The 15,890-nt window shown below is 35.7% G+C and overlaps 1 protein-coding gene across 5 annotated transcripts in view; it reads right to left on the reverse strand.

Annotated features, from left to right (window-relative positions):
- Positions 1–15,890, reverse strand: part of COL28A1 (collagen, type XXVIII, alpha 1) — a 140,647-nt gene that overhangs the window by 75,807 nt on the left and 48,950 nt on the right. For all 5 annotated transcript variants that reach the window (XR_001145085.1, XM_012720911.1, XM_012720909.1 and 2 more), the window contains exons 14-17: positions 10,633–10,701; positions 8,016–8,084; positions 4,529–4,597; positions 713–781 (exon numbers count right to left, since the gene is read on the reverse strand). Coding sequence is in view for 4 of the 5 variants with exons in the window: in XM_012720911.1 (XP_012576365.1) it covers positions 713–781; positions 4,529–4,597; positions 8,016–8,084; positions 10,633–10,701 (276 nt within the window). In the remaining variant the exon portion in view is untranslated. The remainder of the gene's footprint in view (positions 1–712; positions 782–4,528; positions 4,598–8,015; positions 8,085–10,632; positions 10,702–15,890) is intronic.

Raw genomic sequence — 15,890 nt, forward strand, 5'->3', positions numbered from 1 at the left:
TTATTTATTTGTGCATACAGAACTGGGGTATAGGCCAGAGGTGCAGGGGTGGTGAGAGGATTCGCCAGACAGAGTGGGGAGCAGAACAGGCAGATAGACCATGTACACTGCTGAGGGGAGCAGCAGATGGATCAGGAGAGGTCCGCCGCACCATGTGGGTCTCCTCTGGGGTTGGCGGGGATTGAACTCATGCTGAAGTGGCTTTAGCTTCTTAGTGCTGTGCTTTAACCTGCTGCGCCACCAGGGAGAGTCCACTTGCGCCCTTTTTTGATTGGGTTATTTGTTTTTGTCAAGTTGTATGAGACTTTTATAGATCTGGACATCAGCCCTTTGTCAGATGTATCATAAGCAAATATTTTCTCCCATGCAATAACATATATTTTGGTTTTAATGATAGTCACTTTCAGTGTGAAAGCTTTTCATTTTGATGGAGTCCAATTTGCTCATATTTGCTTTTTTTGCTCTCCCTGTTGGTGATAAAGACATCACTGAAGCGAATATTATGGAGTGCTTTTCCTATGTTTTCTTCATATTTTGTGGCATCAGGTCATACATCCAAGTCTTTCCTCTATTTTAAGTCAAGTTTTGCATTTGCTGTGGGATCTTTAAGTTTATTTCCTTTGCAGCCTTCTAAATGCACTGACCATCAGCCAAAAAACTTTGAGCAATTAAAGAGTAATATATTACATTCTTCTGTCACCTAAAAAGTTACCTTGGAACCCGGTAAGCCTTGTCCTGGGAGTCCTTGAGGACCGGGTGGTCCAACAGGTCCTTGAATTCCCTTTAAAATAAAAAAAATTGAGTATTATTAATGGAATTAAGAAAAAAAGGGATAAGCATAGTTTCAGATCCTCTGGTGTAAAAGTTTAGTTCATACCCTATAATGGATTACTCATAATTGTTGAAATAGGGGTGACTAAAGCTGCTAGTTGAGTCATAAATGTATTCTCCTTTTTGTGCATAGTAAGAAATTTAATCTGACCCACGTTTACCTAGAATAAAGACCAGGTTTCCCAGTCCCTACTGCAGCTACAATTCCAAGATGGAATGGATTCTGATCAATGGATTATGAATAAAAATGATGTTTGTAATTTCTGACTCATGCTAAAGTAAGGAGTCCTCTTCCTCCTTCCATATGCCTCTTCCTTAGTAACTGAAGTGCAGACATGGTGGCTGTGGTAGAGCATGTGGCCGGAGAGCACCTCCATCTGGCAGGCTAATAACAGGAATGAAGAAGGAATGAAAAGTCCTCTGGAGACCCTGATGAATAGAGCCTCCACATCATCTTGGGGGTTTCAGTAAGAAAAGTAAAATTCCATCTTGTTAACTGATTTCACATCTCAGTCTCATCCATACCTGAAGCCTGTGCCTTCACTGTATCATTCAATATAAATCAAATGTTATGAAGATTGGATCTGTGCTAATAAAAGTAATACCCAGCAGTCACCAAAGTGACAAATGGTCAAAACACTGACTCTCACTCATATTGTGGATATGATAAAAGAAACAACCCAGGACTTTAGAAGTTCTCCTTTAAAGAAAGTAATCCTATAATGAGTTTTCTTTGGAAAAAAAAGGGAAGGGGGCTGAGTTGCTTTTTACTCCATTCTAGAAAGGGAACATGAACGAGACCATTGGTGACCTTGGTCTTTGCCTTGGAGTCACAAGGGATTACTGGCTGACTCATGCATGGAAAACTAAAAAGGACTGTAGGAACCGAGACAGGACTGGGTGAGATTGGCCTTACAGCCAGACCAGATAAAGTGTTTTTCTGTGAACCAGATATACTTGAAGTATGAAGTAGAGTAGACCTAAAATGTTCTTGAGTCCTCTAAACCTAGAAGAGTAAGGACACAGAAGAGTAATAGAATTCCAGCAGAGAGTTAGTGTAGAGTAAATCACCAGAAAAACAGAGGCTGACAGTAGGAAAAAACTACCAGAGGAGAGGCTTTCATCCATGTGCTAGGCCAGGCAGCCCCAGAGCCAGGCTGGAGCCTAGAGAGGAAGTGTCAGCATCAAACAGTTTCTAAGACCAGAGATTCCAGTCTGTTTGACAGTAGGCCAACCAAGAAAGCATCTCCTTCACCTTCCTCTCCTCCCATCCTGGATTAATCCCAGGAAAGATGAGAAATACAAGGACCACACTGCTACATGCAGGGCTTTCTCCAAATGAGTATTGATTAAAAGAAAGATTAAAATATTGACTACATCATTTTTATTACACATTCATAATATCATTTATAACTTAGAGTGAACTTGTCACTTTCTATTACCATAAAAATATAAAAAATTCTATAACCTGTCAATAATTTCTTTCTGTTGTAGGAAAAAGAAAAACTTTCCCCCACTGAAAAGAAATTTTTAAGGAATTAGAGAAAATAATTTAGATTTTCCTTTGTTTATACCCAAGTCATGACTTTACAAATGCTGGCTACAGATACATGATTATTTTACAATAAATGCCATGACCTAGATAGGCAGGACAGCTGTTGTTCATTTTTCAATTACAAATATTTCTTTTCTCTAATTGATGAAGGTGAAGCAATATAACCAATTATGGAAGCTAATTTTGATATAATTATTGAACTGTTATAAGAGGAATCCTTCCAAACCACAAGTTGCATACAGTGGGACAGGAACCCCAAAATTTACAGGAATATATATGTTTTGTGTGTGTGTTTGTATGTGTTTGTTCACATATGTGTGTTGTTATATACATTACACTTTGGTTCACAAAAACTTGAAGTGGACACAGCTTCAAATATTTAGTGGAAATCTTCAGGCCACTTGAGGGATACTATAAACATGTTGCTGGATAGAGAAGATCCCTCACAAACAAATCAGTGTGAAAATTGATTTCTAAAAGAGAAATAAGAAGATCTAATAATAGCAGGAATTCAGTTGATAAACATGATAACTTAAGGATAAAAAGAAAAGTGAATACTGAATAAACAGAGGTTAGACTTCAGTAGAATTTAAATCATTTGTCTTAAAAGGGCAAACAAATTCTTCCTTTGGTCAAAAAATCTTACAAATATTACATTCCATTCACTCTCCTTTCCACCAGGAAATTGATATGGACAAGTCCCCCTTGAAAATTTTATACTCTTGGAAAGAAGAGAAGGGGGTGAGAAAATTAAATGAGTCAGAGTTTTTTTGTTTTTTTTTTTTTAACTGAAGAACAACAACCTCCATAGAGAACCCGCATTAAAGACAACAGGAAGCTGACGGTGGGAGGTTGAGAATCACAGGCCATCTGGAAAGACTTGACTTTCTTTGAACCTCATTTTGAGCCTTATAGTGGTGACTGAGCGCCAGGACCACCACAAGACCCAGGATGTGACAGCACTGTCTAGTGGCTTCCGGGATCAGATTGTCAGCATGCTAACACCAGCAAATAAACTACCAAGCTTGAGAATGCCTCGTGGCACTAATAAAACATGAGTGTGTAGAATGGAAATATCCAGCACTTAATATTGACAGATTTAGCTTGACTTCTTCACCTTAATCCTCCTACACTAGAACCTCTGCCAAGAAGAAGAAAATGGGAAAAGGGGAAATATTCATCTTTGCTGTTGCTTGGATTAAGAAAAACAAAAATACTAATTAATTAGACAGAAACAACTCAGTTAATGTCAACTGTGGGATTTGGAGTTATCTTAATTTTTATCCTTCTCTTCTCCCACTATCCCAGATGAAGGAAATAGTGTTCATTCTCTAGGCAACAGAATAATACATTTTTCTATGTATTATTTTAATTTTAAAATTTCAATAAAACTGGTTTGCCAGTTTTATGAAGAGGCTTTTCAGCATATGTTTGGATATATCAGTCACTTGATTAAGTGGGGTTGTGTAGCTAAAAGCCTGTGACAACAAAGGTAAATAGCACCTTTATTTTTTCACATTATTTAGATCTAACAAAATTACCCAAATTTTCAAAAGTTACAATGAGAAGATCTTGTTATGAATTAGAGACCTCCTCAGAGAGTTCTCCTGTCTTCTGACCAAAAGGAGCCAAGTGTCATTTATAAACCCCATCAGTATTTGTCTCTACTCAGGAATGGTAATGGTACCCCTAAATTAAAAGGTTACCTCTGTTTTAAGCATAATACATTTTAGATTGTTGTATGGCTAGCATACAGCAGATGGAAAATACCACTCAACTGATGTTGTGAGGCAGTGGGATTTAATCATTCACAATGCTTCAAAGGAAAAACAAAGCATACAAACCAACAGGTCAATATACTATTCCCAAGAGAAACTGGAACTATAACCCCCAAACTCTTACTCTATCACTTAAGCTTTACTGTTAGAGATTATAGCATCAACAAACATGGAGTTTATTTTTGAAACTTTGAAAGTTCTAAAACACAAATTTTAATAAAACCACCTAATTCCTCCACTATAGGATGTCATTTCTATTATAATTTGACTGTCGAATATATTCCTAGGCGTGTGCAGGCTTGGCCTGCAGTGAGCACCAGGATTGGGCCAGAATGTTCTGTACTAAAGGAGAAGCACTGATTACCTGTTCCCCTTGACTCCCAATTCCAGGAGTTCCCATTGGTCCTTGAGGCCCCACAGGTCCCAAATCCCCCTGTGTGGAAAATAAGCCCCCAAAATTAGAAAGTCACGTTCTTTTTCGAATATAGTTCATACTTGCTGAAATAGTGAATGATGTTAGTGCTACTTAGTCTAAATTCATAAGAATGTATTTTTACTTATATTAGTAATTTTTTTCAGAAGGGCAAAAATAATCCTTAATGGTTATTACAATGACAAAAAATAACTTCCTCTTAGGATGACAATATAAATATTAAAAAGTATAAAATTCAATATTAAAAAGTATAAAATTCATAGGGTATGAAAAAAAACAATTAGAGAACTGAATTAAAATGTTTTAAAATTTTCTAGCTGCCTCTTTCAACTCTCTTTCAAAACATTTTTAAAATTAAGAAATTATCTAAGGTACATGCAGTAAAATGAATGACCTTATAGAGCTAACATCTTAGTAACGAAAACAGAAGATAATGAACAAGATGAATAGGTAAAGCAAATAGTATATTGAATAGTGATTAGTGCTAAGTAGAAAGAAAATTAAAGAAATGGGAGAGAGTTGTAATTTTGCATAAAGTGAACAGTTGTAATTTTGCATAAAGTTATTCTCTCAATAAGAGAGAATAACCCAGGTAAAGCCTGGAGAGAAGGCATTCCAGACAGAGCAAATAGTGCAAGTACAGTGGCCTGCATGTTCCAGAAATAGCAAGGACACAGTGTGTCTAGAGTTCATGAGCAGGAAAGAGAGTGGTAGAGGATATAGTCAGAGAGGTATGGCAGTGGGGTCAGATAGACTATAATAAGAATTTTGATTTTTCTTTTCATGAGATAAGAAGCTGTTAGAAAGTTTTGAGCAAGGAATGAAAGAGCTGACAGTCTTGAAAAGCTTGATCTGAATGGTGTATTGAGCACATACTGAAGCAGGGGCCACATGGGAGGTGATGAAGATATGGATAAATATATTGGTGTGAAGGTGGTGGGGAGCAATCAAATTCTAGATATATTCTGAAAGTAAAATCAACAGGATTTTCTAGCTTTTGAAAGGACCCTAAGATATCTTGAAGACTTTTAGAATAGACTTGTCATTTACTAAGGAGAAATCTGAAGAGAAAAGTGAGGGGGAGAAGGGATGGTGTCCTGAAATCAGGAGCTCCATTTTGGACATGTTAAGTCTAAGATGCCCCAAATAGACATCCAGATGGAGAAAACAGGAGACATCTTGACTGGAAACAGCATATAGATGGTATTGAGAGCCATGATGGGGGTGGGAGGAGGTTTACCAACTAGAATGAGAGAAGGGTCAAGGACTGAGCACTTTGGGCACTGTAGGTATGAGAGATGTGAGAGATGGAGAACCAGCAGTAGAGACTTTGAAGGCGCAGTCAGAGAAAACAAGTGAAGAGCTTGTTTCAAAAAGGTGAATACCAGTCAGAGGCTATAGATAAGTCAATTACTTAACCATTGCGAATCGCCAACTGGATTGAGTACCACAACACATTTATTTTATTTATTTGTTTAAATTTTTACGGTTTATTTTTGTACAGTAATTGATTTCTCCCCTCAGGTGTAGATCCCGTAGTTCTCCTGTCACAAATCAACTGTGACCCATTACACAAGACTCTTGTGTTCTCTCTCCTATTTGGACCCTCTCCCTCTCTCTCCTAGCTATATGCCTCAGATCTATGGTCAACTTGCTAGTTCTGTCTTTCTCTTGACCTTTTGTTCAACTTCTGTATATACTACATATAAGTGAAACCATCCGATATTTATCCTTTTCCTTCTGAATTAGTTCAGCTAGTATAACCCCTTTCAGTTCCATCCATGTTGCTGCAAATGACACGAGTTTGTCTTTTATTTTAATGTCATTTGTATTTGGACTACACTGGGGTCAGCAAACTTTTTCTTAATCAGCTGAATTTGCTTGAGAGTCATTCATACCTAACACATGCTGCTTTGCTCATGAAAAAGCAGCCATAGATGAACATAACGAACAGGTATGCCTGTGTTCTAGCAATATTTATTTTCAAATATAGGCAGCCAAACCTATAGTGCCTGGGCTAAATAAATATATTTTTATGAACAGTAATACAGGATTAGATCATACTTCATGGATTAAAATGTGTAGTTAACTGTCACTAAGACCTACACTGGAATGTACTTCTTAGTGTTTCATTTTGTATCAACTCCCAGGCTAACTAATACCATGGAAGGAAAATGTAATGGACTCTAGTTCTAATTCAGAACTGAATTATTCTGAGTCAGAATGTGATTGCTTATCATGTACCTGACACTGAGCTGAATGCATTTCATGCTTCATGTCATTTAACTCTCACAAAAACCCTTTATAGGTATCCCCATTTTCCAAGTGAGTTTAAATAACTTGCCCCATGTCACACAATTGTTGGATGACAGAAGCAAGATTCAAGTCCTGTCCCTGACACCAAAATATAACTCAAAATCACTACTCTTGTCAATACATAGTAAACATTTGAAAGAGATCCACATTTGTGCAATACAGTTTACACTTAAATATATGCATCAAAACTATCTCCTTGTTTTGTACCTATTATATGTACTTGAGAGCCCTTGTCATGTGGGTGTTTATATTATCACTCAAAACAGGCAATCGAAAGTGAAGATACATATAAAATAATAAGAAAAGTAAAAATAGTATTAATTTGGTGGCTAAACTGTGTGACTGCTATTTCTTTACTAATTACAGTTAAGTCCAGCTCCATTTCTCCATATCCTGGGTAAGATTCATTTAAATGTCCGATCTTAAAAATTATCCTCACTTTAGGTTTGCATTCAATCAAGAACCAATGTCTACTTTCATAAACATTTGCTGGAGTCAACTAATACAAGCCCCAATCCTACATCTAAAAAGAACAACAACAAAAAAACAAAACAAAAAACTTTCTCCTTACTGAGCTGAGATCCCTTTTTCATGCCCTGTGGTCTACGTCAGCAGTGAGTGATAAACCTGACTTTGTTTAACTTTACGTGAACTTCTGCGGGTGTTTCCTGGAAGGCAGCAATACTATTTTACTTATATGAACCATGTTTTAGGGTAGTATATTTGATACGTGCTCTTTTGTAATAGGGTCAAAATGTTTTAACAACTGTCTTCTCTATTAAAAAGAGATCTCTTTTGCTGTTTGATTTTAAGGCACTTGGCTAATGATAGGGTTTCTTGGAGTTGAAATCTAAGTGAGATATTACTTTAAATATGTATAATAGGATTTTCTAGATCATAATTCATCCTACTTAATAATTTACCTTTCGTATACTTGATTTATAATTAACTGGGTAACTGAGGTTTTGTGGTATGCAGTCATATGCAGTTCATAAAATGTACATACTTAAACCATCATAATTTTTTTTATCATATACATATCATATACATAATTTTTTTTATCATATACTCATTTTTCTATCATATACTCTGTAAGTGATACCTTTTCCCCTTTAATTGACAGGCCTTGTAATCCTTGTGGGCCAATTGGTCCTTCAGAACCTTTTTCACCCTGGAAGTAAGTAGAAAAGCTATCAGTTCACTAATAAAAGACTGGGTTTTAAAATAATGAAAGCATACAATCATTCAAATTCACTGCTCACTGTCAGTGTGAAATTCTGACTCTAATGTTACAAGTAAGACAAACATGAAGTGCCACTAAATTTGGAAAAGAGTACCCTTCCAATACAATAAAAAAAAAATTTGGAAATAGAAGACCTATTCAATCACATAGTACAACTTACATAATCATCTTCCATTTCCTCAACATTGCAGCAACTGGTTCCATTACACGTGAAACACTGCCTTTCGTATTAGAATGTGAATACTTGCTAGAATTGGACTATTTATTAAATGTTTTAGCTAGAACTTATAACTGCAAATTTTGGTTAGAAAAATCCATAGAAAACCTTGGTAATGCTTCAGTAGTCACAGAAACTAGTTGTAAAATATCAGTGAAGACATGAAAAAAGAGTACAGATAATAAATAAAAAATAGCATTCATTTCATGAATTTACTTGAATCAAGAGGAAAATCAAAGTCTGTAGGAAACCAAGAAAATAAGTTAATAGAGCTTCATGTCTCTAGATCTATAATTAATTCACTTATTCCCTACATCATTATAAAGAAACCTCATGTAGCACATATAGAAAACTCCCATTGGTCCTAAAGTTTAGGGAAGGAATGATTCTACCTAATGGGTTCTTCTAATCATTTCCACAGATTCACTTGTCCTTAAAACAACAAGTTTAACACCAAATATAGCATGATCTTTCTTTGATGACATAAAGGCAATGCAAAGTTATAAACTATTATGATAATGCAGTTATATCACACTTTCTGTAAGCCTGTTGAAACTATCACTAAGAAATACTCTGCAATATGTTTCTTTATTGACTCATTAATCATTTATTTATTTTTTTAATCTTAAAAAGATTATAAAGATAAGTTATTCTGGACACTTGAATTTTCTAGATTTTGGTTGTTCTATGTAAATGGTAGTTTACTATATGCCAAAAAATTTCAAGAAACTATATATTATAAAGTCTCTAAAATGTATTGTCAAAGTGCTAGCCTTTGTCTGCTGAGTGATACTTTGATTAATCAAGGACATTCATAATATTCCTCAATTTAATATATTATCTCAATGTCTTATGAAAAATTAAAGCTTGTTAACAAGGATCTCTTTAAAATTCAACCCAGGAATCTCTCATCACTCATATAGATTATTTGTTTTAGCTAATTGATTTCTCTCCAGCTGAGGCTCAGGTTTCTCATAGGTAGTTGGATATTAATCATGGTAGAAGAGGTTGAGGTGAAATACACTTGATAGCATGAAGCCATGATGAGAAGGTCATATGACCTGACTGATGACTAAATTGACAGGTCATAGACACCTAGAAGTAGCAGGAAGTTCTCTGGGTAGTGTATGTGCATGCACATGTGTATTTGGGGGAGACAATTGAGAAAAAAAGGGAGGGCTCCAATGTGTGTCCTTACCTACTCTGAAATGTTGCTGACCTTGCTCAAAGTATCTCGGAAAATCATTTCCTATAGGACTTTTGTCAAAATGTGCCATCAGTTGTGGGTAAAAATCCTTGATGATGTGGACAGCAAAAAGAGTCCTTGATACAATGGCAGCAGTTAAGCAATGGCAACAGATACTTACAGCTCACAAAGCCTAAAATATTTACTTTCTGATACTCTACAGAAAAAGTTTTCCAAACCCTGGTCTAAAGGAACTTGAGCTCCAAAAATTATGCATGGCAAGCAGGAGGAAAGTTTAAGTTTTCAATTGCCAGATAAAAGTTAATTCTTTTCATAACATATTGCTCCTTATGCTAATAAAGTAATTCCAGATTCTTTCTTCGCCTATATTTCCTTTCTTATTAAACTGATAACAATTCCATTACATATTGGACTTATTGGACTGTTTCTAATATATGTTTCAGAAAACAAAACTCTACTGAAGCTTTGTTATAGCTGTATTCAATAACAACTTCTGGGCATAAAGCTGCTATTTTTCACTGTGACTTTAATGACTCCAAACTACTGATTTTTCTAATTTTGTATGTGGTAATTGTATGAAGTAGAAGTCTTCACATACATACATATATGTTTATTAGCATAGGGATACAGGCCTGAGGAGTGGGGGTGGTGAGAGGATTCACCAGAGACAGAGTGGGGAGCAGTACAGGCAGATCCACTGAAATATGCTGCTGAGGGGAGCAGCAGCAGGTCAGACAGAAGTCTGCTGCACCATGTGGGTCACCTCTCTGGTAAGGGATGGAATTCAGGAACTCAGCAGTAGAGAGGATCGTGCTGAGGCTTAACCCTAGGCCACCAGGGAGGCCCAAAAGTCTTTTGATTTCTGATTTATATTTACAAATTTTACTATGACTTCATGCTAAGGGGAAGTGGGCTTATTCTCTTACTGAATAGGGTGGGGGTGGTTAGGAAAACAGCAACTGCTGATAATTGTCTAGGACAAATTTTTTAAATCTGTTACTGGTGACCTTTCAGACAAAACACTTTTTTTTAAGTAAAGAAGGTATTGTTACCTTTGGCCCTGGAAATCCTTCTCCAGGCATGCCCCTCTCTCCTGGTGCTCCCTCAGGACCACGAGGACCCTGGTTAGGATAAAAGGAATCAGGAACAAAAAAGAGGGAGTGAAAGAAGGCATGACACAGGGAGAAGAGGGAAAAAAGGACATGGTTATTATTATAGTTCACATGTGTTTGGCAATGGCACAGTCCTATTTCAGTTAGTTGTGAGACTCCTTTCTAGTAAGCTCTATACTAATCAATAGAAGTGTAGGGTTGTGAAGAATAATATTCCAAAAATATTAATTACTCATGCTCTGTGACTGACTAAGATGTTCTATTTCTAGTGTCCTCAAATAAGAGGAAAATGAAAATGAGGTGATGCTTTTAAAGATCAGGAAATAAGTCCTCTGAGGAAAGTTTGGAAATGTAGGATTGTGTGACTTTGAGAAGACTGTAGTGATTTAATAACTTAAGTATCCAAGAGTTCTGTGAAGAGATCATGGCAAGCTGCTTTAAGGTATTGAATTCTGTTTTAATTTCTAGCCTAATAACCTTGGATTCAAACTTGAAATCTTTCAGAAACTGGTTGAATCCACTGGTGCTTTATGAACAAATAGGAATCTTGATAGAGTCATTAAGGAGAAACATGATTTTCTGTGATTAAATTTAAAAAGTCCATGTGACAGTTGCTCAGAAAGGCACTTGGGAAAATGAGACCTTCTCTCATAAGGAGAGAACAGCAACACAATTTTAGGCTTTGAAGTGGACTGGCAAGCAACATACTCATTGAAAAAATAAGAGAAAATAGATATTTTAGCCCAGAATTTTAAAGTACAAATTTTCCCTTTTTCTGCTTGGCAAAAGAAGACAAAAAAAAAAAAAAGTGTAAGAAGAATTAACATATTAACAACAAGAATCTTAGAAACACAAACTGGTTCTTTACCTCTAATGGACTCCAAAAGACAATTAGGCCTGGCTTTCCAAGGAAATAAGCCTATTAAGATCTACCGAATTGCCAGAAGTAGAATTCCCAGCATATAACAAACTCTGGATGATCTTAGCACTTGATATTCAATAGCCCAGGGTAATTTGAGAGTTAGTGTATGCACAAGCAGAACTAGGAAACAGCATAATGCTAATCAGTGACTAATTATAACTATGGATCCTTTATGAAAGAACAGTAGTTATAGTCCATGTTCGTTTTATTCACCTTGTCCTAATATTGTGTACTGTAAGAGTTTTCGTTAGTCTAATCATAACCAATTTAATAAAGACTTAATTTTTTTAACATTTAATTCAACTTAAATTACTATGCTTTTGGAAAACCTAGATTTTAGCAATCCAAGAGCTTAAAATAAATTACTGCTATCCATGACAGCTTACTATAATTTAGAGTAATTAGCTAGGAAGAAAAAAGTATGAAAACTAGATTGTAAACTAATTGGGCAAATGCCTAGTCACTGTCACATACTTCAACTTTAAAAATTGGTAAATTATTCTTCCCCAGTGATATAACAAGTGAAAACAACATAGTTTATATTAAATAAAAGAAAATCTTTCTAGAGTTCATTCAGATTTTTCTTCATTCATTCAACAAATATTTATCAAATGCCTACTAGGTAAAAGGTATTGGGCTAGGTTCTAAGAACAGCAGACAGATCTGTTCCTTATCTGAGGGGTTTACATTCTTGCATGACACAATTAAAAGCAGACTTTGGTGTCAGTGGACAGGTTCAAGTGCCAGCTCTGTTACCTATCAGCAGTATAAGCTTAAACAAGTAAGTTAAACTTTCTCAAGTTCAGCACCAATCATCAGAATGGTGATGACAACAGTATCTAGTTCCATAAGTATTAGTGTAAAGATTAAGTCAGGGAGACTTAAATAGTAAGCGTCCAATACATCAACTAGCATTATCAAGATAATTTTACTTAAGTTTTGCAATTGCTAAGAAGACACTTTCATGGAAGTTTTATAAATAAGCTAGACTCAGAGTGAATGGTTTAAATTAAGCAATGGAGAGAGGCATGTTATACAAAACAAACAATGAGCCTTCCTTCTCTCTCTGCATTTCTGAATATATCTGTCTGGATGAAACTGAATGTAATAGGGGCTTGCATAGCCATGTGTTCCACATTTCTGAAAATAGAGTTGAAGCTTCTGAACAGTCAAGGGCATTAAACAAGCAGTGATCCAAAGTTGGGTTACTGTATGCATTCAGAATAACAAAATAGTCTCTTCCCTCTGGTTCTGCTCAAAAAGGTTTACGGTTAATCAGAGTCTGAAAATATTTCATATAATTAGATATTTTGAGAGATTAAAAAAGAGAGAAAGACCACATACACATCATTTTTCCTGAAGTGTGTGACTATAATTGCTGTATTTTATTATTAGCTATTATTATTCATCTTTTACTCACCTAATTTATAAAATAAACCTTGTCATAGATGTGTATTAATAGGAAAAAAACATAGGTATAGGGTTGGTGCTAGCTGATGTTTTAGGCATCCCCTGGGAAATATGGAACACCCCTCATGAATTAGAAGGGACTGCTGTATTCCAAAGCATCAGTATATACTCTTAGGTTGTCAAATTAAACAGGGATGCAAGATGACTGTAAAGTTAGAGAAGAGAAAGAGCGGATACTTAGGTTAAATGAACTTTGATTTTAGTTTATTAAGACAATACTAGTGGAATATTTTGATTTTTTTTTTTGCTAGTAGAACATTTTTTAAAAGACAGAATGCATCTATAAAACTCACAGTATCCTTTTTTAAAAACTACCAGACTCAATTATGAATATGACACATTATTTGGCTTCTAATGAGCACTCCTAATAAAAATATAATGGAGAATCTAATTATTGGTTAACACAGTCTAATCAGTAAAATGTTTTATTTGAGACATTAACACTAAGATATGATTATCCATTACTTTCTTTAACAATCTCAATAGAGAGGATAATATATAAAGTGGTGTTAATGTACATACTAAGATAAATTTTCTAAATCATCGAAACTATCTGTAGTATTCAAACAGTGCTGTCAACTGTATTTTTAACCTCAAAGTAACAATACTTTTAGTTCAGGGGTGCTTTTTACTGATCACTCTCTGAATAACCTTGTATGAAAAACAAATTGGTCACCCTGACAGTCTGAATCAATTATTTTTATGAATCAATCCTCTATCCACAGCACAAAACTAGTGCTAATCATTTAATTAAAGATGATAGTTGATAGTTCAGCATTAGGTCATGGATCTGGAATATTACTTCAGTCTATCAGCAGATTTTTACTGCTGCGGTATTGAAAAGAGAATGGTACTAAACCTGAAAGCACTCAGAATGATTCAGGCAAAGAAAAAAATGTACAAAGCTTTCATTAGAAGCTTTGTCACTTCTAAGTCTTTTTTTTTTTTAAATTTGTTTATTTAAATTCTGCATCATTGCTAATTTTGACAGTATTTGATTTCTCCCCTCAGTTATAATCCCTGTCTTTATGTTGTATCTAAATAATAAAGAAGCCAATATTGTTGATTTTTCACTATGACACATTGGTGGGACATTTTCATATGTCATTTGAGATCCTTTCTACCTTGTTATGATTTTAGTTCCCAATTAAATTAGTGTCACTATGATTTGTGTCATTGTGGCTTGGAAAGCAACCAAACTAAGAATTTTATGTTCTCACAATATTGTGAAAACTCTCTAGCTACACACACAGTGGTAGTGCAATTTTTTCTTTAAAATGAATTTTGAAAGCATACTTGAGGGCCACAGAAAATAAGAAAAACCCCAGGCTTGCAAAACAAAAGGAGAGTTGAACACTAGCCTGGAGAGTATATAAACTGGTGGCTACAGCTGTCATGGATGGAAAAGTGGTTGCGTGGTGGAATAAGTCTAGAAAATCTAAGCTGGGGAAACCAGGACCAAAGACTTTGACTCACTCCATGGGAAATGAGAAGAGAATCAGAACTGAGATCCCCACCTAATTCTAGGACATGCAAAGGTGTACATCTTTAAGGAAAAAGCAGAGATGTGATTAAGAATCTTGTCTGCCATGGCTTGGGGTCTAAATGGACCTGAAAATTCCTAACATGGCCCTGTGCTGAATATGGGTTTCAACTGATAGATAGTTGATCCAAGAATAGCTTAGTCTAGGTATTAGCACCAAGGATACACCTGGAGTACATAAGAGATGCAAATGCAGATTCCTCTCAAATACCTTCTACAAAAAAAACACTTAGAATTTCATCACTAATGCTTATCTGTCAATGGGCTCAAACACTATAAAACAAAATATTCAAGCAAATGACTCACAATAAGTAAAAGAGTCAAATAACATAAACTTCCCCATGCATGTCAAATAATAGAGAACCAAAAAACAAGATAAAACATTAGAATCTTAATGTCTTAAGAAAAGAAGATACAATAAACAAAGAGCCTTTTTTTAAAAAAGAAAAAAAAACTTCCATTTTTACCAACATAGATGGACTTAGAGGGTGTTAACAATTAGAAAATGAATTATACAGAGGAAAAATGACCACTGTATGACTGTACTCATATATGGTAGACAGAGAATGAAAACAAATGAATAAATTAAATAAAACAAAAATAAACTTAAAGATTATTGGACCAAATTAATGGCTACCGGAGGGAAAGAGGAAAGTGGGTAGATAAATTAAATAAACGGGGTCAATTGTATGGTGAAAGGTGGATCAGACTTTCAGTGGTAAGCAATGTAGTATAGAGATGCTGACTTATAATCATGCACACGAAACCTGTAAAGTATTATAAGCCAGTGTTCTTCAATAATTTTTTGGTGTTTTTTTTAAGATTTATTTATTTATGCTTACAGAATTGGGGTACAGGCCAGAGGTGTGGTGGGTGAGAGGATTCACCAGAGACAGAGTGGGGAGCAGAGCAGGCAGACTGGCAAAGTAAACTGCTGAGGGGAGCAGCGGACAGGTCAGGATTGGTCTGCCACACCATGTGGGTCGGCTCCTGGCCGGGTATCGAACTCGTGCTGCAGTGCTTCGAGAGCTTCATAATGTGGTTCTTTAACCTGATGCACCACCAGGAGATCCCATTCTTCTGGGAATTTATCTAAAGGAAACAAAAACTTGTGGTGCCTCCCAGATGGCATGAGTGGTTAAAGCACAGCACTATGAAATTACCCACTGCTACAGCATCACGTGTTTGATCCCTCTCCTGACCTACCAGCTACTCCGCTCATCAGTGTATTTCAGTCATTCTGCCTTTTCTGCTCCCCACTCT

Source organism: Condylura cristata, unplaced genomic scaffold (genome assembly GCF_000260355.1).
Source record: "Condylura cristata isolate star-nosed mole 26May11 unplaced genomic scaffold, ConCri1.0 scaffold00005, whole genome shotgun sequence".
NCBI lineage: Eukaryota > Metazoa > Chordata > Mammalia > Eulipotyphla > Talpidae > Condylura > Condylura cristata.